Raw genomic sequence first — 27793 nt, 5'->3', positions numbered from 1 at the left:
TTTTTTGTGGAACTGGACAAAATGATATTGGTATACTAAAAAAGTATGGGGGGTAGAGTCAGGGAATTTCTGGAGAAGAGTAGTAATGAGAGGACATTAGCCTTACCAAAAAAAATGACCTTGTCACCAGGTAGCTTATGACACTAAACATGCTATTTAATCTCTATACTTTAAATTTCTCATCTATAAAATGAATGGTCCCTTCTGATTTAAAAACGTATTTTTAAAGTAGTTACGTATAAACAATGCCTGTGTATGTATATTATTTAACTTTATATACTAAGAATGGTTAATAAGCATTTGAAGTATCAGAAATCATATCCCTGGAGTGATTGGTTATATTTGAAGTATTCTAGTAAGGAATCAACATTCAGAGAGACTTGGCACTTCAAATAACTTTATCAAAATTTACACCAGAGGATTTGATAATAAGTGTAGTAAAGAATGTTAGAAAATGGATTTCATTGGTGGAATGAGTGGTGAAGATGGGTGGGACATCTGGGAGATGGTACGGGCTCTGGCACCGTTTGATGAGTAAGATCTAAGAAGGGTCAAAGGATGACGTGGCTTTCTCTGAGCCACAAGAACAGGGCAGAGGACTAATCGTGTGTGTGTGTGTGTGTGTGTGTGTGTGTGTGTGTGTGTGTGTGTCTTCTTCCTAATAAATGTTTGTACATTTGGTAGAGTTTGGTTAACTGCTTGTGCCTTCATTTACTCAGTGGTAAGGTGATAGCTGAGAGGGTATATAGCCCCTACCTCTAATCTCTGGAGGCAACCAGTATCTACAACCAAGAAAACAAAAACTGCTACCACCAGGCTATACATCAGTAGGTAGAGAGCCCTAACTCTGAAAGGAAGATACTTGTGAAAGAGAAAACAATCCTCCTCTCCCAACCCCTCCCTCCCCACTTCCACAAGCCTGTGGTGGGCGGGGAATACTTAGGCTTAAAAATGAAGAAGACATGTTTAAATAAGCAGAATGAGATGATTTTAGTGAGTAAAAAGGTCTGACAGTTATGAAACAATGACTGAGAAAAAGTTATGAAAGCATCCTTAAGGGAACTTATCCCCCAACAAGAGAGAGGGGTTTGAAAAAGCTTGGCTGGTTGCAGTTACTGACAAAGTTAAATCTGTCCATATTATACCTCAACAAATGGAGGCATCTCAATCAAACTGGTTAAATATGCAAATGTTGGCTCATGCATTTTTCTCTATTACAAACACAGGCATTTAACTCACAGTGGAACAGTGGTTATGTTAGGAATAGGGACACAGTGGTCAGAGGTTGCTTTCAATTTTCTTGGAATACCTTGATGGACTTTTTTCCCCCCAGTGCCAACAGAGTTATCTGGGTGGTTATGGACCATTTTTTTCTACTTCAATACCACACACACACACACACACACACACACACACACACACAATACCCCTAATATTTTTAAATAACTTAAAAACATTTATTAACAAAAATTCTATTTTTTTCTCACACCAGAACTGGCAGCTCAGTAATGTTGAGAACTTAATAAAATCTGTTACTAGATACAAACTCAACTGTTGTAGTAAACAGAATGAACATCTCAGAGTCTTCATAAGAATTTATTATTATTAATATAAATGTATCAAACTGTATAGAATTTAGAGATAGAAAAGCACTCTTGATTTTTGTAAAGGGTATTGAAAGAACTATTCAAAGAGGGAAATGACTATCAATTTTTTAAACAAATACTGCTCTATGGGAGTTACTAAAAACAATTATTGCATATTGCATTAACTCCAATGATATCCTCATTTAAATAAAATGTGTTTGAACCACTGAATTAGAAAACACCATTCCTTTATTTGCCAATGCTATGACCTGCATTACCACTAGGTGGCGATATATAATTAGCATACCAATTATTTTGCAACCAAACACATTTGCATCTGGGAAGTTGATGGCAAGTACCTTTCAAATACTCGAAAATAAAGTATTGTTCAGTGCATCTCATTATAATAATACTTAAGAAGGAAGTATTCCATTTTTTCTGGATTTAAATTCAATTCATTAAAACTGATTAGTTGCATGTATCTAACCCAGTGTTCATAGTGCACTATTTACAATACCCAAGACATGGAAGCAAACAAGCAACCTAAGAGTCCAGTAACAGATGAATGGATAAAGAAGATGTGGTATATATATATACAATGGAATACTACTTAGCCATAAAAAAGAACGAAATAATGCCATTTGCAGCAACATGGCTGGACCTAGAGATGATTATTATAAATGAAGTAAGTCAGGGAGAGAAGGACAAATATCATATGATATCACTTATATATGGAATTTAAAAAATGATAAAATGAACTTATTTACAAAACAGAAACAGTCTCACAGACAGAGAAAACAAACTTATGGTTACCAAAGGGGAAAGGGTGGGGGGAGGGATTAATTAGGAGTTTGGGATTAAAATATACACCCTACTATATATAAAATAGATAATCAACAGGGACCTACTGTGTAGCACAGGGAACTGTACCCAATATCTTATAATAACCTATAATAGAAAAGATTCTTAAAAAGAATATATATATACTATATATATAACTGAATCATTTTATTGTACACCTGAAACACAATATTGTAAATCAACTGTATTTCAATAAAAGTTAAAAACAAAGTCAGAAAGAGAAAGACAAAGGAAAAAAACTGTTGGTACGTTCCCTAAAAAAATAAAAAATAAAACTTATTAGTTGGATCTGACAATTACTAAAAGCAGGACTTTAAATCCATGTTTTACATGCAAATGACAGCATTTATCAATCAAATGATTATTTTATATGTTTTCAGAAACCCTCAAACCCATATCATTGCAGCTCCATTTATTTGTTTTGCTATGTTGATATTAATAGCAACTGATCTTTAGAAGAGGCAAGTCACTGAAGGAAGAAAAAAGACATATAAAAACAGGATAATTCTGTTCCACTCCTACCAATATTTCTCCAGGGTGTTACTGGGAGAGTTTTTGCCTTTTGTCATCAAAAGTTTGTAACTTTTTAAAAAGAAGTCCTTTTCTTACTCATCACACTACAAAAGAGACAGGGTATAACATTTTCTGACCAGAAAGCCAAAGTGCTTCATCACTGTAAGTGCTGGCCCCAAAGCACGCTATATGCTATAGTCACTTAATTGGGCACAAAACAGGCAATGCTCTTTATTTGTGTAGTGACACCAACTATCTCTGTATAGAAGGAAGGGAGAAAACAGACAGTATAAATCAAGCAGTAGGAAGAACTAGTGCTATTTATTATCTTCCCCAACACTTGCTTCAGACAACTGTGGACAATTTGGACATGAACGCACACACGTGCACACACACTCCCTTTGGGGAGTCACAGACCCCTCCAAGAAAAGTGTAATAAATGTTCTCTCCATGTTGAATACAATTTGGGGGTTTTCTATATACCTCTGGAAGCCCTAAGATTCTCAAAATTCCAAAGCGAAGAACCCCTACCTTAGGGAAACTGATTTCTTTGGATTTCAGTTTGTCTAAGGATTAGACTTTCATTAATCCCAAAGGTCCTTTTGGTTTCTAAAACTCAAGATTATGATTCTGAAAGACCACTATATTAAGCAGATGAATGGTAAGGAATGGTAAGCTGAAATACTCTGCTGGCAGTAGAGCACAACACAGACACCACACGGAGAATATGAGTGTCTGTGATATAAAAGGGCTGTGTGATGTGAGGAAAAAGGTGAGGTAAAAAGTAAAACAAGTAAGCAGTTTTTTTTTTTTTCTTTCCTTTTTGCGGTTGGTACACGGGCCTGTCACTGCTGTGGCCTCTCCCGTTGCAGAGCACAGACTCCGGACGCGCAGGCTCAGCGGCCATGGCTCATGGGCTCAGCCGCTCCACGGCATGTGGGATCCTCCTAGACCGGGGCACGAACCCATGTCCCCTGCACCGGCAGGCGGACTCCCAACCACTGCGCCACCAGGGAAGCCCACTAGGTTTATTAAATAATTGATGACATCAAGTAATGTTGGATTTCCTGAAGTTGAACTGAAAAGACTTAGAAATTTTTCCCTTAAAAGGGAGGAGATGTGAAAGTAATTTACAAATAATTCTTTTTTTCTTTCTGGTCTGCCATGAACTCTAGAAATCTAAAAAATTAAATCTGCATCCACAAACAGGCTATTTCCTATCATATATCCACATTTTATATTTTTAACCTTAGCAAGTCTATAAATAAAATACTGTTGAAGTGTAATAAAACAAAGATATAAATAACAAAAACACCGTCAATACCAAGGTATCAAAAAAAAAGAAATTTTAGTTTACTTTCTTAAGAGTGTTTTACAATAAACCAGTATTAATATATGGTATTGTTCCCCAAAGAGTGTTAGAACCACAGGCCTGAAGATGTCCTGAGGAAAAAGGGCTGCCTACGTGACAAGCATGGCAAGTTCTGTTCCCTAGAGTCCCCTGGGTTTCCCCCAAATATAAAAGCTACTGAACACTCTGAGCAGTCAGTAAAGGCACATATGTAACTTTGTTTAATTAGTGTTTCCTCACTGTGTCTGAATACACAACTCTTGTTTTCATTTAATACCTATTAACATTCTTCACATACCAAACTATTACTATTTGGCTGTACATATTTTGAGAGAGGCTGGCATTATATATAGACTATAAAGGCCACTACAATTTATTTTTATGAAAGTTAAGGGTGATTCATTGAATGAGACTTGCTTGTGAACCTCTAAAGCAGAGGGATCCTCAACAAATAAAATCAGAAATGATAATGCTATTCTAACAGTAATTTATAAGAATGAATAGTGGGAACCAAAAACCATGGTCAACTCAGAGATGATCACTAATTAAAATGTTGCCAGGCCCACTTAAAAAATGGGCTAAACTTTAACAGACACTTCACCAAAGAAGATATACAAATGGCAAATAAGTATATGAAAAGACGCCCCGAGACATATGTCCTCAGAGAAATGCAAATTAAGCTAACAATGAGATACGAGTACACATCTATTAAAATGGCCAAAATCTGGAACACTGACAACACCAAATGCTGACAAAGATGTGGAGCAACAGGAACTCTCATTCACTGCTGGTGGGAATGCAAAATAGTACAGCCACTTTTGAAGACAGTTTATAAGTTTCTCCTAAAACTAAACATAGTCTTACCATACAATCCAGCAATCATGGTCCTTGGTATTTACCAGAAAGAGCTGGAAACTTATGTCCACACAAAAACCTGCAAATGGATGTTTTTAACAGCTTTGTTTATAATTGCTGAAACTTGGAAGAAACTAAGGTGTCCTTCAGTAGGTGAATGAATACATAAACTGTGGTACATCCAGACAATGGAATATTATTCAGCTCTAAAAAAAAATGAGCTATCAAGCCATGAAAAGACATGGAAAAATCTAAATGCATATTACTAAGTGAAAGAAGCCAATCTGAAAAGGCTACATACTATACGATTCCAACTCTGTGACATTCTGGAAAAGGCAAAACTGTGGAGACAGTAAAAAGACCAATAGTTGCCAGGGGTTAGGAAGAAGAGAGGAGGGATTAATAGGCAGAGTGCAGAAGATTTTTAGGGCAGTGAAACTAATCTGTATGATACTATAATGTTGGATACATGTCATTACACATTTATCCAAACCCATGAAATGTACAATGCCAAGACTGAACTACAGACTTTGGGTGATTATGATCTGTCAATGCAGGTTTATTGATTGCAGCAAGTGTACTCTGGTGGAGGATGTTGATAACAGGGGAGGCTATGCATGTGTGGGTCAGGGGGTGTATGGGAAATCTCTGTACCTTCCTCTCAATTCTGCTGTGAATTGAAAACTGCTCTAAAAAGTCAAGTCTATTAAACAACAAACCAAGGAAACCTCTGCTGTAATTGCAACTATGTGCGTGTTAGCATACTTATGGGGAGCCTAACAGCACGGCATGAAGAGTTGCATGGCAGCCAGATTTCTTAGTAGAATTCTGAAAGAGTGTTCAATAAACTCTACTAAAGCAAAAACTGTAGTTTATTTGTATAAAAGTTTCATAATTCTTCATGATTCACAAAATTCTAGTGGGTTGCCCTGATTTACATTAAAAATCAAAATCTGGATTTGCATGTCATTTGCCTGTAAGCAAAGCAGTTTTGACTCTGTGTTCCCTTCAGAGGCCTCTCCCAGCCCACTGCAGCACGTGCACCATGTTTCTTCAAATTATTGATCCTGGATAGCACATTGGATTAGTAATCACATGATTAGGCTTTTGATCTCATTTATGCTAAGGAACTGATGTTTGATCTGGAACATGTCAATGTCATTATATCTTTTTTTTTAAAATTTATTTAATTTACTTGTGTTTTGGCTGCGTTGGGTATTCCTTGCTGCATGTGGGCTTTCTCTAGTTGTGGCGAGTGGGGACTACTCTTGGTTGCAGTGCACGGGCTTCTCATTGCGGTGGCTTCTCTTGTTGCGGAGCATGGGCTCTAGGGTGTGCGGGCTTCAGTAGTTGTGGCATGCAGGCTCTAGAGCGCAGGCTCAGTAGTTGTGGCACATGGGCTTAGTTGCTCCGCGGCATGTGGGATCTTCCCGGACCAGGGCTCAAACCCGTGTCCCCTGCCTTGGCAGGCGAATTCTTAACCACTGCGCCACCAGGGAAGCCCAGTGTCATTATACCTTGCAATAAAATAAGGATTATAATGGTTGTTTCTTAACTACAACTCAGGAATAATGTGATTGATCAAATGACAGCAGTAAGATGTACTTCTGAGAGAAAAGTAAATTCAATAAAGTGTTCTTTTGCTAACACACACAGAATTAAGGCATAATGTTTAGATAATAATTCTCAGAAACATCATTACCGGGTGATGCAGTCTTCTGCCCGCTTCTCATTGTTCATCTTGTGATGCACCACAGCAGCCACTGCCAGGGGACCCCCATCCCCACAAAGGAAGGTGATGGAATGCTTGGTCAAACAGTTCAGACTTTGCTTTACATAGCCATGTGCCATCTGTAGGTAGGTAGGGTCCCCAAACACATCATAGAGGTGTAAGTAAAGCACAGCAATACCTGAAAAGCAAAAAGAAAATCATGTACAGATGAGGAAAGAGCAGTTGACTGTATTATTTTGGTGTACTGTTTACTCAGCAGTGTTGATTTTTGATAAGCTATAACAAATACGTAAATTATCTGGAAGTTTAGATGACCTCAGTCTAGACTCAGCTTTATTACTAAGCAGCTCTAAGAACAGTAGGCAGACAGTTCCTTGTTCTCAGTTTCCTCATCATTACAACTCTAAATTAAAATAGGAACTCTAAGAACTCTAAACCTAAAGTTTAATATTAATCCTTGTTGCACTCTGGTTATTGTGCTTATGTATTCTTTTTGATGGTTAAAATAATAGGTAATCAACCTTTGGTAAATAGGTAAAAAAAAACCTATTTATTTTACAAATAATAATTTACTCAAACAAGAAATGTTTGTTCTTAAGAGCTAAAGAGATTCAAAGACTAGGGAATGAAAAACTAGATTTTTTCTTTATATAGAAGATCATTTTTTGCATGAGAAGACAGGTAGAGTAACCAAATCCTCTATCCCAGTATTGTTCCAGGCAGGGGATTATAAGAAAACCATTAAGTTATTTGAGATCTAAGAACATATATTCAGTTTCCCAGTTTTGTTTTTTTTTTCACTGTCAAGGACCCAGCCACTTTAGGAACTATACTAGAAAAGCTGCCAATGCCTTTTGCTTTGGGCTTTACTTGATTTGCTTCTTATCCTACTCTTGAAGCCTGCTATATGTAATTGAGGCCTTGTCTGCATGTCCTCATTCCAAATGCCTGTCACAGTAGATAGAGCCTTTCCTCTGAAGCTGACTAGTCTCAGGGCAGACTCAAAGATGTGGGGTAGGGAGCCTGCCTGCCTGCAGCATTTCCAGAAACTCATTTCTCCCCTTAAAGTGCATTTTCCATCTCATTTACCATTTTTAGAAGACACAGAACCTCTGTTTAAATCTAAATTAACAGAGCCAATCTCTTTATGGATTTCAATGCAGTAAAAATGCAGTTTGCAAAATTACTTTTCACTGTACTGAGGACAATTTTAAATTTAGATAGTTTTCTTATCTTGCATGGGTAATTTCCAAAGCTTTGTGCTACAGACAATTCAATTTCACATGTATATTAAGGCCAAATATTCATTTTCTGCCAAAGTTAATAACCTTGTCTACTCTTTCAAAGTGACTTGGTGTTAGTAATTCTACAAGCTGCTGATCAGATGTACCAATACTTAAGCTTTGTAGACGTAAGTGTACAAAACCTGTACGTGGGTAAGAAAAAAAATTCTCCTTTTCACAAATGATCAATGTCAAGAGCTTCTTCTAGAATTAGGTCCTTAATAGGCTTCATCTCCATCCATACCAGGCATCTGCAGGCAATCCATTTAAATTGTTACCCTTTCATTTTGCCCTCCTGTTCCCATCACTGCCTGTACTCCCCTAATTAAGTTATGTAGGGACCGAGGCCAGATAATGACATGACTGAGATCTGAGAAAATAAAAAGTGATTAAATACAAGCCCAGTGATGGTTTTCCTTTACAGACCTTTGTCTCTTATTATCAACAATTCCTCTTGGCCTAAACATTTAACAAACAAAACCCATTAAGGTGTGTAATTTTAAGGTTTGATGCATTTCTCATGAAAAACAGGTAATCATTTCTCAAGTCTCACAATATTTCATTTAGATGAAAAATTTTTTTTTTTCTTTTTGATCAGCAGACAATTAGCTTTCCATCACCTCAGGTTCTGTTTCTCTCTGTCTTTTCATTCTGGGCCTCTGTGTCTGCATATTTTGATTAAGCAATCTTCTGTAGGTTGCAGTTTACAGTGCCTACCTTCTTCCCTGCTACAAGACACTAAAGGATGAAAAGGGTTTGAAGTGAGGAGTGCTGCTGCCAATCAGAAAAATCCTCCTGGACAACCTTATTACAAATCAGTCTAGGTCAGGAAAATAAGACAAAATGCCTAAGTCAGAGACATTTAATGCCTCATCAATATTTTATACCCCAGGTGGCCTAATTTAATAATAGAAAAAATGGGGGACTTGCCTGTGACCAAGTATCTTGAACTTGATTCTTATGATCTTCTAACCTTTGACAATATTCACGCATATAACAACACCTTTGCATAAATACTGAAGGCTGAGCGGTAATTGGCAAGGTGGGAAATAAAAACACAACTTCAAGGGCTCTGCAGGGTAAACTCATCCAGTCCTTATGTGTACTCACAACCCTGGCCTCAGTCCATGCTTTTAAAAACTCTTTTCAAAATGTACTTTTTATCAAAATAAATTTGTTCTTCATGGAAGAAGTCAAACAGTACTATAAGGCTTAATATGCATTTGCAGTCTCCTGCCCCAATCTACTCCTGTCTCCCAGAAGCAACCACTTGCAATCATTTTATCTATTTCCTCTAATATCTGCCTCCATATTTCTAATAATATGCTATGTACTTTCTCTTGATTTTTCTTTATCAGTTATTTTTGATTCACACTCCACTCTGGAAGATAAGGATTTAGCTCTTATAATAGACACTGCTAAGTGGTCCCCCCAAATCTATCTCCCTCTTCTCTAAACAATACTGCCCTGGATTTTAGCTAGGCGCATGGCGGCCCAGAACAGTCTCCTTTGCAGATGGGTATGGCCATGTGCATGGGTAAGTTCTGACCAATAAGACATAGTGGGAATAATGGGGGTAAATTCAGAAAATGTTCTTGAAGGGAGGGGACCTGCCATTTCTTCCTTCCTGGCTGGAATGCAGATGTGATGGTGTAGCTGGAGCAGCCATTTTAGACCATGAAGTGGCAGCTCTGTGATGAGGAGGGTAAAGCATCAAGATCAAAGAAGCTTAGAACCCGAAGGACTGTGAAGCTGCCACACACCGATTGCTTTACACAAGACAAAAATTCTGTTGTGTTAAAGCGACTGTTATTTTAGGTGCATTCCCCTTATGCTAGTAAGCCTACTCCTAAAGAATACAGCTGTCTTCAAAGCTGGGGAGGTAGGCTGAAGGTAGACCACATAGGGTCTTATAAACCAGCTCAGGATTTTGGGTTTTATTTGAAAAGCACCATTCAAGAGCATAATTAAATCATGTTTTTAAAAGTTCACTGTAATTGAACTGTAGGGTTTGGAAAAGAGTATATGGCACAGTGGATGCAGGAGGAGCAATTTCAGGAGGATAGTTCAGGAGCACAAGTGAGAGACAAGAGTAGCTGCAGCAAAGATGACGTGAGACTGAACTGGAAAGATACTTGTCTTGGAAGGTAAAAGTCAACAGAACCTGGTGGGGAACGACTGAGAGGGAAATATCAAGATGACTCCCAGATGCCTAACTTCAACAGCTAGATGGGCAATGGTGCCATCCTCTGAGATGGCAAACACCTCTAGGGGAGGGCCAGGTTTGGGGGTGAAGATTACAGTTGTATCCATTCATAAACTCATCGCCAAATACGATTCCAGTCCCTAAAGGACATTTAATATAATGAGAAAGAATGTTTCTTACTGGCTTCTAGGATAACAACCATCAAAACTGGTCATGAGGCTCAATACAGGATGATGAATGGAGTTTAAACTTTTTAATGTTTTTTTCCTTTAATCACAGAATATGTTACTTAATCAAGAATATTCTTGGGCTTAAATTTGAGCAGCAGATAAAATGTCCTTCTATACTGTTTGCTAAGCAAAAGGTAGACTAATCAAGATTTGCTTCCTCTTCTACCCCTTTCACCTCTTCTTCTAGACCAGAAAATATTGAAATGAGATTTAAAATTGATTGAATTTAATTGTAAAAACATGCTCTGAATTGTTTTAGACTTTAGAATTATTTTGTTACAAAAATGGAAGACCACCCTACCTTTTTATGAATCTGGATGAAGTTTGACATTTTCATTGATATAAAATTTAAGTTAAATATTCTTTGTTTTAGCTGGTCCACTCCATGATAATGACTGTCACAAAGCCATGAAAACTAATGCTTTTTGGTCTTAATTTTACTATCTTGTTAGATTTGCTCATATATATGACTTAAACATTCTGACATATTTAAAAAAGAAAATAATCCACCTGAAGAGAGATATGCTGAGAAATCAGTAAAGCAAAATCGAATCCATTATTTTCCCATTAATTCTCAAGTCATTAAAGGTGACTTTACAATAAATATTTAGGATAATATCCTAATTCTGTTAAGTAATGAGTACTTTCCTTCAGGAACAAGAGATTATTCCTACTCTGGATGATGTCTTACTTTATTTCCCAGAGGGTACAGGAAAGTTGTTATAGGGATATCATCTCTATTTTACATGCAAAACCAGACAAATTTAAGTAATATCAGTAAAGTACCATTTAGAATTAAGCATGTGAAGTCAGTAATTGTTTTAGAAATGGTATGTTAATTCCGTAGTTATTCAGAGCCTTGGAAGCTGACTTAGTGGAGAAGGAACAGACAAGTGGGCAGAGTATCCGCTCTATCCCAGGGGAAAAAAAAAACACCATCAGGAAGTAGTTATGGGTGGGGTGTGGACTGAAAGGGGAGCTTCATTTGTGGGAAGCCCGAAATGGAGCAAATGCAGAGAGTACTCCCAGCACGTGGAATTATCTGAGCAAATCCACGTGGACAAGACTAGGGGATGACCTGATTAGTAAGGCTGGACTCCTTGGGGGTTCAAATTATTAAAAACTAGACACAAATTTAGATCTGATGTTAATCTACTGTCAGTTTATGTAGAGGAGGAGTATTCAAAAACAGCATTTTTCAAAGATAAGTTTGGCTATATGTGTTAGTCCAGGTCCTCTAAGATGGGACTGAATATATAGGACTTTATTAGGGACATACATAACATGAAGAGTACTGCAGGGCACCATACCAGCAATTGCATTCTTTGGCTTGGAAGTGACCTCTTCTGGTCCAGGGGTTCCACCCGGAGCCCCTGGACCAGAAGAGGTGGCCTCACCTAACTACAATGAAGTTGAGAGGTCTAATCCTCCCGGGACCCCAGAAGGAGAGGGACAACCTGATATGGACGAGCACTAGAAGTGTCTAACACAGGGCCTGGCAGGGAGGTGGCAGAAAGAGGGAGCCAAACCTTGGACAGGTTAGGTTTGAGATGTTTATTCACATCCAAGTGAAATTGTCAAGTAGGCAGCTGGATATATGAGTCTGAGTTCGGGGAAGAGAGGCTGGACAAATGTCCTCCAAAAAATAAGAAAAGAACCTACTTATCTCCTGTGATCTCAGAGGCCGGTAGAAACCCAGATATCTATTACTTTGACCTTATAACTCCTGGAGCCTGTTTGGATGCTCAGAACTGCAGTGTCCAATGTGACAGATTCTAACCATAAGTATCTATAGAAACTTAAGTTAGTTAAAGGTAAACAAATTTAAAATTCAGTTTCTCAGTCACACTAGCCGCATTTCAAATGCTTGATAGCCACATGTGGCTAGTGGCTGTTGTATGGACAGGAAAGAAATTATCCATCACAGCAGAATGGTCTAAGGACAGCACTGTTTTGAACACCAGGGACAGATGTCATTCTTCATAAGAAGTTCAGGATGTCTGGCACTGCCTCACAGCTCATCCTATAAATCTCTTGGTTTTGAAATGTTGAAAACTAATTTACTTGAAAGACAAAAACAAATAAAACTTTGCTGTAACAGGAATATGTCCTGGCTTTCAGTATGGAAGCTCTGAACCAGATTTTTTCTATTCTGTTTCCTTCTGTAGCTACAACTCTGGGAAGGGAGGGTAAACTGTTTAGGGACACTTCTAAATCTGCAGTTTCCTTACTCAGCTACTTATCCCCAGTAGTACTATAAATGTAGCCAGCTGTTGAGAAGTAATTAATACTAAGCCTTTGGATTTCTGAGGGATCATTAGTCCTATTCATCTTGACCAATCAAGACCTCGATGCATCTCAAATGTCTATGGAGTTGATACAAATCTCCACAGATGTATGAAGCTCTCAAAGCACTTCTCTGTAATTCTGCATTTTAGAGATTATTCCTTAACATTATTCACTTATTTTACCACCAGCCTACACTGATGTAAAAACCTTTGCCATGGTACTTCAGATCTGCAAGTTATTTCCTTGTAGGTTAGGTGCTTTTGAAGACTCTCTTCATGTACTCTGGTGGGAAAAATCATGTTCAGATTACGGGTACTGCTGGAGCCACTAGAGATGTTCAGCTAATGCCCAAGAATGGGTCTTAATAGTTTTGAGTGATACGGAGACAAGAACTTCCTATAGGCGGGGGCATGGGTTGTTCCAACCTAAGTTTCAAATAAATTATTACCTAGTTGAAACTTTAAAGGCTCATCAATTACTTAATATTTTTTTCCTTTCAGATTAGTGGAAATATAAGAAATGAAAGTTTTCTCTGATTAACCCCATACATCATGATCACCTGCTTTTAAAGCAGGTTGGTACTTTCCAATGTGCTATTCTGTAACTGTCTAAATTTTGTTTGTGTTTTGAGTGTGTGTGTTGAGTGTGTGTTTCCATTTCTTCAACTAAATGACAGGGTCTTCAGGGCAGGATTCTCATTCCTAGTCACTGTAGTTACTCTCCACAAAGCCTGGGTGTAAACACTACACTGACTAGTGCACCCAGTCAGTCTTCAGATTAAAGCTGGGCACAGTGCTGGCTTTCCAAATACTCCAGTACTTTTAATACAGGTAATGTGGGGAGGAAACTAGTTGTGACTCCACACCCTTAATTTAATAATATTGGCCCAAACAAAGAAGTGGAAATGTAAATTAAGAAAGGCAAATGAGCACTCTGAAGATGTGTCTTCTTTTCTCTGTTATCTATTTCCAGAGCTAAATAGGAAAAGAGATTAAAATTTTAAAAAAAGGAGATATATACTTTCCTCCTTCCTTCCCTCAGTGCCCTACAGTGTACTGCTTTGTAACTGTCAAATTAGGAAGAGCTTCTAGTCTTTTATTCAGACTACCATAATAGGTGATAACTCCTTCAGCATAGTAGTCATTAAGAAGCACGGGTTCAGGAATCACTGCCTGGGATTGAAGCCTAGCTCTGCCACTTCCCAGCTGTGTGATCTTACCCCACTTACTAAACCTTTCTGTGCCTGAGCATCTTTATCTATAAAATGAAAATAACAGTAGCTGCTCCACAGTTACTGTAAGTCATTCTGATCAGTACAATAGTCCCTAGCACATAGTAACTACTCAATAAATGTCCAAACCCCATTGGACTGTGAATCTCCATGAGTGTTGAATGAGTCACTTTTTCTCATCACTGATGCCTGATCTAAAGGGACAGAAAGTACAGAGGGAACCATATTCTTCCTCTTCCCATTTCCTGCCTCTCTCCTCCCTCACGGGCTCCTCAAACTGGGGAGGACTAGCAAAGTGTTCCCTATATATGTACCATCTTGAGCTTTCTGGGAGTCTTCCCGCATCAGGCGCTCTCTCTTCTCAATACTGTTTCTCATGTCATAATCCATTCTTTGGCTGTCCAGATATTCTTTGAGTCTAGGGAGGTAAATTCAAATCGGATGCAAGAAGGAAGCCCACTTTATGTCCAGTTCTAAACAGTATGCTCTTTATTCAGCTTTACTGGGTGTAAAGTGAATATTATGAGCCCTGTCTCATTTCTGAGTTCATGTTCAATTGCATCAGAGGTTGAAGGGAAAGAGATGTGACTGACTCTTTTACATCCTAAAGGACATGAAATGAGTTGGATTCCCAGCCTTTCCCCATTCCACCTAGTTATGTTTGTTATTATTTTTAGTTTGCTTAGATGGTAGCTAGAGTAGTAACAGGAGGCTACTCTCCATTCATTCATTCATTTGTTCATTCAACAAATATTTATTAAGCACCAACTATGGACCTGGCATTGTATTAACTGCTGAAGTTAATGGAATGAAAATGACAAGACCTGGCCTCAGCCTCCTGGTGCCGTCCGTAAAAATCAAATGCTTAGATGTGTCTTCTTTCTTTACCTCCTCCTACTTCTGATCTGTCTACAAACACTCTCATCCTGCTCTGTGCTTCACCCAAGCACACTGGTGATATCGAAACCCTCCAGCTGTTTCAAGCTTGTGTCTGAGCCGTTTAAGATTACTGAAGCACAATGATATCAGCACCATATAAAGTGCAGGCGCAAAGAAAGCAGGTGACATTCTTGGTGCTTTCATCTGTCTAGCAGTCACTGTGAAGGGCTCTAATAGACCCGGTGTAGATCCACGCCACTGATGCCTTCTGTTTGTCCTAACAGTTTAGTGCTTCTCATGAAGGCGAAGGACACTTGGTCAGGGCTCAAATTAGACAATGAAATGCTGGCTCTGATGAAGAGCTACTTATAAGAATATCAAATTGCAAAGAAAATACACCTGGCCAGTGCAATTCCTTTCAAACAAGTCTGGTATCTGCAGAAACTAAGAGCCACATGCTAAAGCTGTAGCTCAGAGGCTATACATTTGGCAGATCAGAGGAACAGCATCTTGAAACACTTTAATAACTTGCATTTAGAGCGTGAGTTAATATTACTCTCGGGATTATGCTGCATATCCTCTTATTTAAAATGTTATCTAATACTTGAAAAGAGGAAATATATGCCAATCTTAGCCTCATTAACTTTGTGAGTTGGTTATAGAAGATTGGGTCATGTCTTCTAGAACTAAAGTTCCTAGAGTCCTGTGTATATTTTTAAGTGTGAGCTGATCATCATTTCCCTTGGGAATTATCATAGTTAAGAGTGGGAAAAATGCAATTAAATGAGGGCTAGCAGTTTCCCTCATTCTCTCTTAAAGATACTAGTGAGATCAGCCATTCCTTGGGTTTACTTAAATTTCCTACTTTGTTATCTGTGAGGGAAGCAATCTTTCCTACTAAATGCTTACTTCAAACACGAGAATACTTCATCTGCTCATTTAATCCTTTATAACAGCAATTCCTCAACAGTGTTTCATGTTTTCCATTTTATAAAGCACTTTAAAATCTTCTCCACCCTAGAACAGATATACTTCAAACAAAACCCAGGTAGCAGGGGGCATCATGCTCTATGGTGAGTCCCCAGAGATCCCTGGACACCATCTACCATCACTTAATAGCTGGCCTTTAGATTTGATCTTAAGGGGCTTCCATGCCTGCTATTTTTCTACACTGCCTGCTATATGCACAGGCATAAAGAACCAAATGGTTTCCCTTAGCCCCCAAACTGGGATCACACAGCAAAAAATTCTTGAAAATCTACCAGGATAGGATTAAGGCTAAAAAATAACAACTCAATGCTTACTGCTGGTGTATGTCATACATCAATATCATGATGCACTGCACTTCAGTATATTAAATTTTATAAAGGAGGATTTCGGTGAAAAGAACTGAGGCTGTTCATTTCAAATATCGCTTATAAACAGTTGCAAGAGCTACTGATTGCTTTCAGACTAGGGGTAATATTTTACTCAAGAGGATCCTCAACATGCCTTTTCAAATACAAGCAATTATGAGGAAAAGCTTCTGTTTTGGCCAAGTTAATTTTCTATCCTGAAACCACACTGAATATATTAATTCAGGATTAGGAAGGGGAAAAACAGATTCTATGGAACAATGCTGGAGATCACACTTTTCTAGCTGCCAATGCCCATAAATCTTTCTAGGGTTTCCTCTATGTCCAGTCCCAAACAACTTTTTCCAGTAGACATTTTAATAGTAATTACTGTTGCCTGTCTAACAAGCCATGTTTCCCTCTAGCTTTCCAAATTCCCGTCATGTTAGAGCAGGGCTTACTCTGATTTTTTTTTCCTAAACCACTTAAAACTGACTAGTCATTAGCCATTTCTAAAAAGTTTGTACAGCATGAGTATCATCATGTAGGTATCACTCAAATTATTCCATCTTACAGCTTATGTGTAGATCTTCTTCACTTATAAAACACATGGAGTAAACCAGAATGTAGGAGTGGAAAGTAAACAACACACATACACACACACTCACTCTCATGAGGTAAAGAGCAGGGCTCTAAAGCCAGGCTTGCTGCCTCGAGTCTTATCTTTGGCACTTACTAGCTGTGTAACCTTGAAAAAGGTACTCAGCTTCACTTTGCTTCAGTTATCTCATCTGTGAAATCAGCATGTGAATAGTATCCACACCACAGGGTTGTTTTGAGATGTAGATGTGTTATTTAATGCAAAGCACTTACATCAGTGCCTGGCATTAACATTAGTTACTGGCATACATGCGCACACACTCTAGCTCCCGTCATTCAAATGTCAATCCTGTTAACTTTTTATTAACAAGAATCATGTTTTAATCTTTACTCCTGTCTTTCCACAGTCAAATGATCACAAAACTGCATACCGATGATCCTCATGCCTTTAGGAACCAAAATTCATTCAATCAATGTATTTTATTATTAAAGTATTGAATTCTTGTTTTTTGAACATTAATGTATAGTAATAATTTGTTAACTCTCAATTACTAACTGAAAAAATTGATTATTCATGACACTTCATTCCTGAATACGTAACAGAGAGGATTTACGGTAATAACTGCTTCATTTGCCAATATGAGACAGCTGTGGGGTTTTAAAAATTCTTCCATCCTTTCCTTCCTAAGGGTCAAGGCATTTTACCTCTGCTGTGAATAAAAAAAAAGGTAAAAGACAAGAATACAGCTTATAAAACTGCACTATGACAACCCACATGTATAAATAAATATGCAGGCTTTGGAGAAGATGATGTCTGAATCCTATTAAAAGCTTATGTTAACCACTCTCATCACTGTATTATATCCTGTGCTTCATTTAAAAATAAAAGCCAACATAATTTCAGCTGTAAAAGTTTGTGAAATGAATGTTAACTTTCTAAAGCAATGATTTGCTTCTTTTAAATTTCAACTTAAACTTGTATGTATCACCCTTACCAATAAAACATTATAATGTTTTCTAAAGCACATACAACACACAGAGGTGCTCTAGCAGACATTCCAATAAGTACCCTGTCACTAATTATCTCAATTTTTGATGGAAAAAAAAAACCAGAAAATGGGAAAAAATGACATGAGTCCAGTTTTTCAGTTTGAAGTACATATGTAACATTAAAAACATATGGGTGCTTCTTCTCTTCACTAAAACTCTTTCAAAATCAAGTGAGTAACTGAGACAAATCTAGGCATAGCATGAATGAGGTACGATGAAGTTGGGCAGCCTAGCTCTGTAGTTTTCTTTAGAGTCATGAACCAGAAACACAGACACATTATTATGGGGTGTACTATGGATTGATACATGTTTCAAACACATTAAGGACTTTGAACTATAATCCTGCAGTCCGTGGAACAAAAACCACATTCACAGAAACACAGACAAGATGACAAGGCAGACGTCTATGTACCAGATGAAAGAACAAGATAAAACCCCAGAAAAACAACTAAATGAAGTGGAGATAGGCAACCTTCCAGAAAAAGAATTCAGAATAATAATAGTGAAGATGATCCAGGACCTCGGAAAAAGAATGGAGGCAAAGATCGAGAAGATGCAAGAAATGTGTAACAAAGACCAAGAAGAATTAAAGAACAAACAGAGATGAACAATACAATAACTGAAATGAAAAATACACTAGAAGGAACCAATAGCAGAATAACTGAGGCAGAAGAACGGAAAAGAGACCTGGAAGACAAAATAGTGGAATTCACTGCTGGGGAACAGAATAAAGAAAAAAGAATGAAAAGAAATGAAGACAGCCTAAAAGACCTCTGGGACAACATCAAACGCAACAACATTCACATTATAAGGGTCTCAGAAGGAGAAAAGAGAGAGAAAGGACCCGAGAAAATATTTGAACAGATTATAGTCGGAAACTTCCCTAACATGGGAAAGGAAATAGCCACCCAAGTCCAGGAAGCACAGCGAGTTCCATACAGGATAAACCCAAGCAGAAACATGCTGAGACACATAGTAATCAAATTAGCAAAAATTAAAGACAAAGAAAAATTATTCAAAGCAGCAAGGGAAAAACGAAAAATAACACAAGGGAACTCCCATGAGTTTAACAGCTGCTTTCTCAGCAGAAACGCTACAAGCCAGAAGGGAGTGGCATAATATACTTAAAGTAATGAAAGGGAAGAACCTACAACCAAGATTACTCTACCCAGCAAGGATCTCATTCAGATTTGATGGAGAAATCAAAAGCTTTACAGACAAGCAAAAGCTAAGAGAATTCAGCACCACCAAACCAGATCTACAACAAATGCTAAAGGAACTTCTCTAAGTGGGAAACACAAGAGAAGAAAACGATCTACAAAAACAAACCAAAAACAATTCAGAAAATGGTCATAGGAACATACATATCGATAATTACCTTAAACGTGAATGGATTAAATGCTCCAACCAAAAGACACAGGCTTCCTGAATGGATACGAAAACAAGACCCATATATATGCTGTCTACAAGAGACCCACTTCAGACCTAGGGACACATACAGACTGAAAGTGAGGGGATGGAAAAAGATATTCCATGCAAATGGAAATCAAAAGAAAGCTGGAGTAGCTATACTCATATCAGATAAATAGACTTTAAAATAAAGAATGTTACAAGAGACAAGGAGGGACACTACATAATGATCAAGGGATCAATCCAAGAAGAAAATATAACAATTATAAATATATATGCACCCAACATAGGAGCATCTCAATACATAAGGCAACTGCTAACAGCTCTAAAAGAGGAAATCGACAGTCACACAATAATAGTGGGGGACTTTAACACCTCACTTACACCAATGGACAGATCATCCAAAATGAAAATAAATAAGGAAACAGAAGCTTTAAATGACACAACAGACCAGATAGATTTAATTGATATTTACAGGATATTCCATCCGAGAACAGCAGATTACACTTTCAAGTGCACATGGAACATTCTCCAGGATAGATCACATCTTGGGTCACAAATCAAGCCTCAGTAAATTTAAGAAAATTGAAATCATATTAAGCATCTTTTCTGACCACAATGCTATGAGATTAGAAATGAATGACAAGGAAAAAAATGTAAAAAACACAAATACATGGAGGCTAAACAATACGTTACTAAACAACCAAGAGATCACTGAAAAAATCAAAGAGGAAATCAAAAAATACCTAGAGACAAATGACAATGAAAACACAATGATCCAAAACCTATGGGATGCAGCAAAAGCAGTTCTAAGAGGGAAGTTTATAGCTATAAAAGCCTACCTCAAGAAACAAGAAAAATCTCAAGTAAACAATCTAAACTTACACCAAAAGGAACTAGAGAAAGAACAAACAAAACCCAAAGTTAGCAGAAGGAAAGAATTCATAAAGATCAGAGCAGAAAGAAATGAAATAGAAACAAAGAAAACAATAGCAAAGATCAATAAAACTAAAAGCTGGTTCTTTGAGAAGATAAACAAAATTGATAAACCATCAGCCAGACTCATCAAGAAAAAGAGGGAGAGGACTCAAATCAATAAAATTAGAAATGAAAACGGAGAAGTTAACAACAGACACCCAGAAATACAAAGCATCCTAAGAGACTACTACAAGCAACTCTATGCCAATAAAATGGACAACCTGTAAGAAATGGACACATTCTTAGAAAGGTATAACCTTCCAAGACTGAACCAGGAAGAACCAGAAAATATGAACAGACCAATCACAAGTAATGAAACTGAAACTGTGATTAAAAATCTTCCAACAAACAAAAGTCCAGGACCCGATGGCTTCACAGGTGAATTCTATCAAACATTTAGAGAAGAGCTAACACCCATCCTTCTCAAACTCTTCCAAAAAATTGCAGGGGAAGTAACACTCCCAAACTCATTCTGTGAGGCCACCATCACCCTGATACCAAAACCAGACAAAGATACTACAAAAAAAGAAAATTACAGACCAATATCACTGATGAATATAGATGCAAAAATCCTCAACAAAATACTAGCAAACAGAATCCAACAACACATTAAAAGGATCATATGCATTGATCAAGTGGGATTTGTTCCTGGGATGCAAGGATTCTTCAATATACGCAAATCAATCAATGTGATACACCATATTAAGAAACTGAAGAAGAAAAACCATATGATCATCTCAACAGATAAAGAAAAAGATTTTGACAAAAGTCAACACACATTTGATAAAAACTCTCCAGAAAGTGGGCATAGAGGGAACCTACCTCAACATAATAAAGGCCATATACAACAAACCCACAGCAAACATCATTCTCAATGGTGAAAAACTGAAAGCACTTCCTCTAAGATCAGGAACGAGACAAGGATGTCCACTTTCACCACTATTATTCAACATAGTTTTGGAAGTCCTAGCCACAGCAATCAGAGAAGAAAAAGAAATAAAAGGAATACAAATTGGAAAAGAAGAAGTAAAACTGTCACTGTTTGCAGATGACATGATACTATACATAGAGAATGCCAAAAGTGCCACCGAAAACTACTAGAGCTAATCAATGAATTTGGTCAAGTTGAAGATACAAAAGTAATGCACAGAAATCTCTTGCATTCCTATAAACTCATGATGAAAATTCTGAAAGAGAACTTAAGGAAACACTCCCATTTACCATTGCAACAAAAAGAGTAAAATACCTAGGAAAAACCTACCTAGGGAGGTAAAAGACCTGTATGCAGAAAACTCTAAGACACTAATGAAAGAAATTAAAGATGATACCAACAGATGGAGAGATATACCACGTTCTTGGATTGGAAGAATCAATATTGTGAAAATGACCATACTACCCAAAGCAATCTACAGATTCAATGCAATCCCTATCAAATTACCAATGGCATTTTTTACAGAACTAGAACAAATCATCTTAAAATTTGTATGGAGACACAAAAGACCCCGAATAGCCAAAGCAGTCTTGAGGGAACAAAATGGAGCTGGATGAATCAGACTCCCTGACTTCAGACTATATTACAAAGCTGCAGTAATCAAGACAATAAGGTACTGGCACAAAAACAGAAACATAGATCAATGGAACAAGATAGAAGCCCAGAGGTAAACCCGCACACCTATGGTCAACTAATCTATGACAAAGGAGGCAAAGATATACAATGGAGAAAAGACAGTCTCTTCAATAAGTGGTGCTTGGAAAACTGGGCAGCTACATGTAAAAGAATGAAATTAGAACACTCCCTAACACCATACACAAAAATAAACTCAAAATGGATTCGAGACCTAAATGTAAGACTGGACACTTTAAAACTCTTTGAGGAAAACATAGGAAGAACACTCTTTGACATAAATCACAGCAAGATCTTTTTTGATCCACCTCCTAGAGTAATGGAAATAAAAACAAACAAAAAAAAAACAAATGGGATCTAATGAAACTTCAAAGCTTTTGCACAACAAAGGAAACCATAAACAAGACAAAAAGACAACCCTCAGAATGGGAGAAAATATTTGCAAATGAATCAACAGACAAAGGATTAATCTCCAAAATATATAAACAGCTCATGCAGCTCAATATTAAAGAAACAACCAACCCAATCCAAAAATGGGCAGAAGACCTAAATAGACATTTCTCCAAAGAAGACATACAGATGGCCAAGAAGCACATGAAAAGCTGCTCAACATCACTAATTATTAGAGAAATGCAATTCAAAACTACAATGAGGTATCACCTCACACCAGTTAGAATGGGCATCATCAGAAAATCTACAAACAACAAATGCTGGAGAGGGTGTGGAGAAAAGGGAATCCTCTTGCACTGTTGGTGGGAATGTAAATTGATACAGCCACTATGGAGAACAGCATGGAGGTTCCTTAAAAACGTAAAAATCGAATTACCGTATGATCCAGCAATCCCACTACTGGGCATATACCCAGAGAAAACCATAATTCAAAAAGACACATGCACCCCAGTGTTCACTGCAGCACTATTTACAATAGCCAGGTCATGGAAGCAACCTAAATGCCCATCAACAGATGAATGGATAAAGAAGTTGTGGTACATACATACAATGGAATATTACCCAGCCAGAAAAAGGAATGAAATTGAGTCATTTGTTGAGTCGTGGATGGACCTAGAGACTGTCATACAGAGTGAAGTAAGTCAGAAAGGGAGAAACAAATATCATATATTAATGCATGTATGTGGAACCTAGAAAAATGGTGCAGATGAACCGGTTTGCAGGGCAGAAGTTGAGACACAGATGTAGAGAACAAACGTATGGACACCAAGGGGGGAAAACCGCGGTGGGGTGCGGATGGTGGTGTGCTGAATTGGGCGATTGGGATTGACATGTATACACTGATGTGTATAAAACTGATGACTAATAAGAACCTGCAGTATAAAAAAAAAAACAACTAATACTAAACTTTCTTTGGGTTATTGTATGGAAATATGTTAATATAAGTGTTTCAGATATTATATGAAATTTCTAAAAATCTTATATGTTCTGGTATAATGTTATAAGTCATAATTCTAGTTATTACTTTAAAATGTATATCTCAGAAATAACCAAAAAAAAAAAAAAAAACCAAATTAGGGACTTTATATCCCTGAAAGAAGCAAACAAGACTTGAGAGGAAGCAGAAAGGGGAAGCAGAGAGCTCTTTAATGAAGCTGAGAAAACAATAATGTTTCCCAGTATCAAATTTAGAAACTGTTGTAGCCCCTTTCTAAATTGAAATTACACTTGGCTCTTCAAAAATTATTTATGATTTGGCATTTCTATAACACTTCCTTTCTATGGCAGGCTTTATGAAAAGACTATTACTTACTGCAATAAGCAAATGAACTTAAAAATGAACAAGAAATTTTCAATCAAAATCAAATATCAATTTCCCTAGAAATATAGAGCAGACATAATATTTTTTTATTTTTATTTTTAAATTTTTTTGCGATATGCGGGCCTCTCACTATTGTGGCCTCTCCTATTGCGGAGCACAGGCTCCGGACCCGCAGGCTCAGCAGCCATGGCTCATGGGCCCAGCCGCTCCGCGGCATGTGGGATCTTCCTGGACTGAGGCATGAACCCGTGTCCCCTGCATCAGCAGGTGGACTCTCAACCACTGCGCCACCAGGGAAGCCCGAGCAGACATAATATTGCTTAGCAAACTTCAAATATTTATAGACATTGGTAAATTTATCCTTATAAAAATTTCCCCGAAGTGGGCAGAAGCTAGAGATCCTTTTGCAGACGAAAAAATTGTGTCTTGCTGTCTAAATAATCTGTGCAAACACAGGAACAAAAAAGGATCTTTTTTTTTGTTATACAGGACTTACAGCAGAGATTGCTAGGTCTTACCCCCAAATCCATGCTCCTCTTTCCTTTAGTAACACAACCTCAGGTAAGACTACATTCACCATCCTTTCCTGCTAAGGGGTACCAATATGTGACTATGCTCCAGCCAATGCAAATAAAGTAGAATTGAAATGCTGAGTGGGACTTCCAGGAAGTCTTTTTAAAGGGAAGAAATGCATTCGTCTTTGCCTCTTTTTACTCCCTGCAGCCTTGAAAAGCCGGTGTAATGGCTGGATATTCAGTCGCTATTTGGAGGAGGGTTAGAAGCTAGTGGCTGAGGGATGATGTAGCAGAAAGGAGCCTGGGTTCCTTTTGACATCCTGAGGCCATCATAGCAGCCCTGGACCCCCTCCCTCTGGCTTTCTTTTACATTAGAGAAGAAAAAAAACAAAACAAAAACTTCTATCTTATTTAAGTCACTGCAATTTTGATTATTTTGGTTATATGCAACTGAACCCAATCCTATTCCAAAACCAAGCCTATCTGAATCAGCACAAATATGAGACCATACTTCCACTGGGGAATGAAACTTAACAAAATAAGATGGCAATTTAAGGTTCTAGTTGTAACAATCATGTAGTTTCTCAAATAAACTATGTGTTGTATGCAAAAGCTTTCATTGCGTACTGACAACAAATGCTTAATAAACATGAATGCTGAAGAAGAAAATAAAGTTTTAAAGGATTTCTACAATTAGTATTTCCCAAAGTAATATTATTTTGGACAAGTTAATAACAAGAGCAAATAAGTTAATATTTATAGAAATATGACCCTAAATTTGGTGAAGTTAAAAATATATAATCCCCTTTTCCTCAAAAGTATTACTTTTTGAAAGATAACGAAGGGACTTCCCTGGTGGCGCAGAGGTTAAGGATCCACCTGCCAATGCAGGGGACACGGGTTCGAGCCCTAGTCCGGGAAGATCCCACATGCCGCGGAGCAACTAAGCCTGTGTGCCACAACTACTGAGCCCGCGTGCCACAACTACTGAAGCCTGTGGGCCTAAAGCCCGTGCTCCGCAACAAGAGAAGCCACCACAATGAGAAGCCTACACACTACAACGAAGAGTAGCTCCTGCTCGCCGCAACCAGAGAAAGCCCAGGCGCAGCAACGAAGACCCAATGTGGCCAAAAATAAATAACTAATTAATTTAAAAAAAAAAAAAAAGATAATGAGGCACAAAAAGTAACATACAAAGCCACACATAATTATGTAAACACTGCTTTGAGACATAACACCAAGTATTTTTATTGTGTTAAGATGTTTGTGAATGTATTTTTGGTCATAAAATAGCAGTTATGAATAGATGATACTTGATAAGACATAATATAATGGGAGGAAAAGGTATTACGATTTTCTGCGGTTGAATCAGCTTTAGTTTCTCATGCAACTCAGAGTTTTATGCTATTCAGATGGAACACTGCACAGGAAAGCATTTTACTTATCAAAACACTGGAGGACACTCCATTTTACGTGGGAACAATGGCTTTTTAACAGTGCTTGATGGGGAGACATTAGGAACCTTGCCTTGAAAGCCATTAGCAAATTTATCTAGAAAATTTTATGCTACATCATAAACTAACCAGCAACTGAAGACATCGTAAACTGCTTAATATGCCAATTGCCCCTATGAGGTGCTTTCAGGAGACGGCAATGAGTGTCATAGATACTGAAGCATAAAAAGTTAAAGGACATGGGCAATTCAAAGAAGATGATGCCAGAAAACCCCATAGTGCCAAAGAAATGTAAACAAACTTGCATCTTACTTTGGAGTAACATTTATTTTTTCTATTTCCAAGTAAGTTTTAACTTTGTTTCTCAACTAGCCCTGCCAATAGAGGAGCTTTTCCTTACACTGCCAAACTATCAATTCAAACTTGAAATCAATCACCAACCACTTCTTTTTCTCCTAAAGCAAGGTACCTTATAATATATAATAAATAATATAAGCCCACCTGAAGCGGGTGAGTTAGAGATTTAAGTCATTCGTTTAACAATCAGTTATGGAATTAAATCTAGCCATCTGTCTCAGTTGTCCTGTTTTGTTCAAATCCTCATAATTTAAAATAAAGAACAGTAATGCTCATTAATGAGATTCATCTACCAATTACTGCACAGTTGGAAACAGCAGCTACTCAATAAATGACAGCTGTTGCTATAATGTCTCTTGAAGCAAAATACTTTCATTTTATTCTCACCTTAACATTTCTTGTATTAAGCTTCTAAAATCTACAAAAATCATAAAACTAAACTATAAAAGGGAGGGTCCAACACTATTTAGTCTATTCCTTTTATTTTATAAAATACTGACCTTAAACGTCCCTGAGAGATTATCATTTTACTGATTTTATCTGCCTTCCCCATCCTCGTAAGAAAGAAATCACTTGCCATAACTGAGAGGATTGCTAAGAGACTGCTATTAGTAAATTCCTCTCAGAAAAGCTCTCAGAGTATGCTCTAAGGATGACCATCTACATCAAGACCACTGAGGCTTGCAAACTGCAGATTCCTGGCCTGTTCAAGACTACTGAAGCAGAATCTTGCTGTGAAGCCCAGGAACCTGCATGTTTATGATAAGCATCATTGCCTTAAAATCAAATCCAAACTCCTTAAGGTGAAAACCCATTCCTCCTTGTCTGCTTTTCAGAGTAACTGGGAAACCCTAAGTCTCTAAATTGTGCTTTCTTCAAGATTAGAAAGCTGTCTATCTCTATTAGTAAGCTAGCTGCAGTTATTCAGCTTTCCTTCTTTGGTTTCTCTCGCTCTCACTTTTTTGACATTTATGTACTATTTCCTCCCAAACTTTCTCAACCTCTCAATGACCAGTAAAACAGTGAACGTATACCAACCAGCAACAACTATACTGGAGGATTAGTTCGCGGAATCTATACTCTACCCTGAGTTCCTGTATGGATCCCTGTCATGTGGTAACGTTAACAAAAAAAAAGGCAATTCTGGACATGTTTTATTTTCCATGGGCAAATTCCTCTGTTTCATGCACTGCATTTTGGGAATCTTCCCAACTCTTCCCACTGAAATTCCATCTCTGAATTAACTACGTAATGCTGAACATCAATTTTTCTCCCAAGTATGGCAGCCATCCAAATTTGTGTCAGGTGTGAATTACAGGAATATGCTTACCCTGCCCTAAATTCTGAGCCCTGTTAAAGATCCAGAAGATACCCAGGTTAGGCTGAGAACACAGCATTCTCCCCAGAAGCAATTACTCCTATGCAGACGCAGGAAGCATTTAAGGGTGCAGCATTCAGCCAGACAGCTCTCTTCTACCACGCTTATGCCAGTTCACAGTCAGCACTTCATACCTGCCCAGCCAGTGTAAACAGTGCTATCCCGAGGGTCTGCTGACTTTAGGCCTCTCTCCATTCGCTGAAGAAGCTCTCGAATCTTATTGTTCAGGCGTTGTGAGAACTCAGTAGTCAGCTGTAGGTATTAAAGGGAAAACAAATATCAAAAAATATGGGGCACTGGGTGTCC

The 27793-nt window shown here is 37.8% G+C and overlaps 1 protein-coding gene across 3 annotated transcripts in view; it reads right to left on the bottom strand.

The window, feature by feature from the left end:
* The window catches only part of LANCL1 (LanC like glutathione S-transferase 1), a 41565-nt gene that overhangs the window by 9965 nt on the left and 3807 nt on the right, over positions 1-27793 (bottom strand). For all 3 annotated transcript variants that reach the window (XM_060106408.1, XM_060106409.1, XM_060106410.1), the window contains exons 3-4: positions 27622-27739; positions 6869-7076 (exon numbers count right to left, since the gene is read on the bottom strand). In XM_060106408.1, the coding sequence (XP_059962391.1) occupies positions 6869-7076; positions 27622-27739 (326 nt within the window). The remainder of the gene's footprint in view (positions 1-6868; positions 7077-27621; positions 27740-27793) is intronic.

The sequence above is a fragment of the Mesoplodon densirostris genome, chromosome 8 (genome assembly GCF_025265405.1).
Source record: "Mesoplodon densirostris isolate mMesDen1 chromosome 8, mMesDen1 primary haplotype, whole genome shotgun sequence".
Lineage (NCBI taxonomy): Eukaryota > Metazoa > Chordata > Mammalia > Artiodactyla > Ziphiidae > Mesoplodon > Mesoplodon densirostris.
The sequence above is the reverse complement of the archived record's forward strand: the minus strand, read 5'-3'. Positions and strand labels throughout refer to the sequence as shown.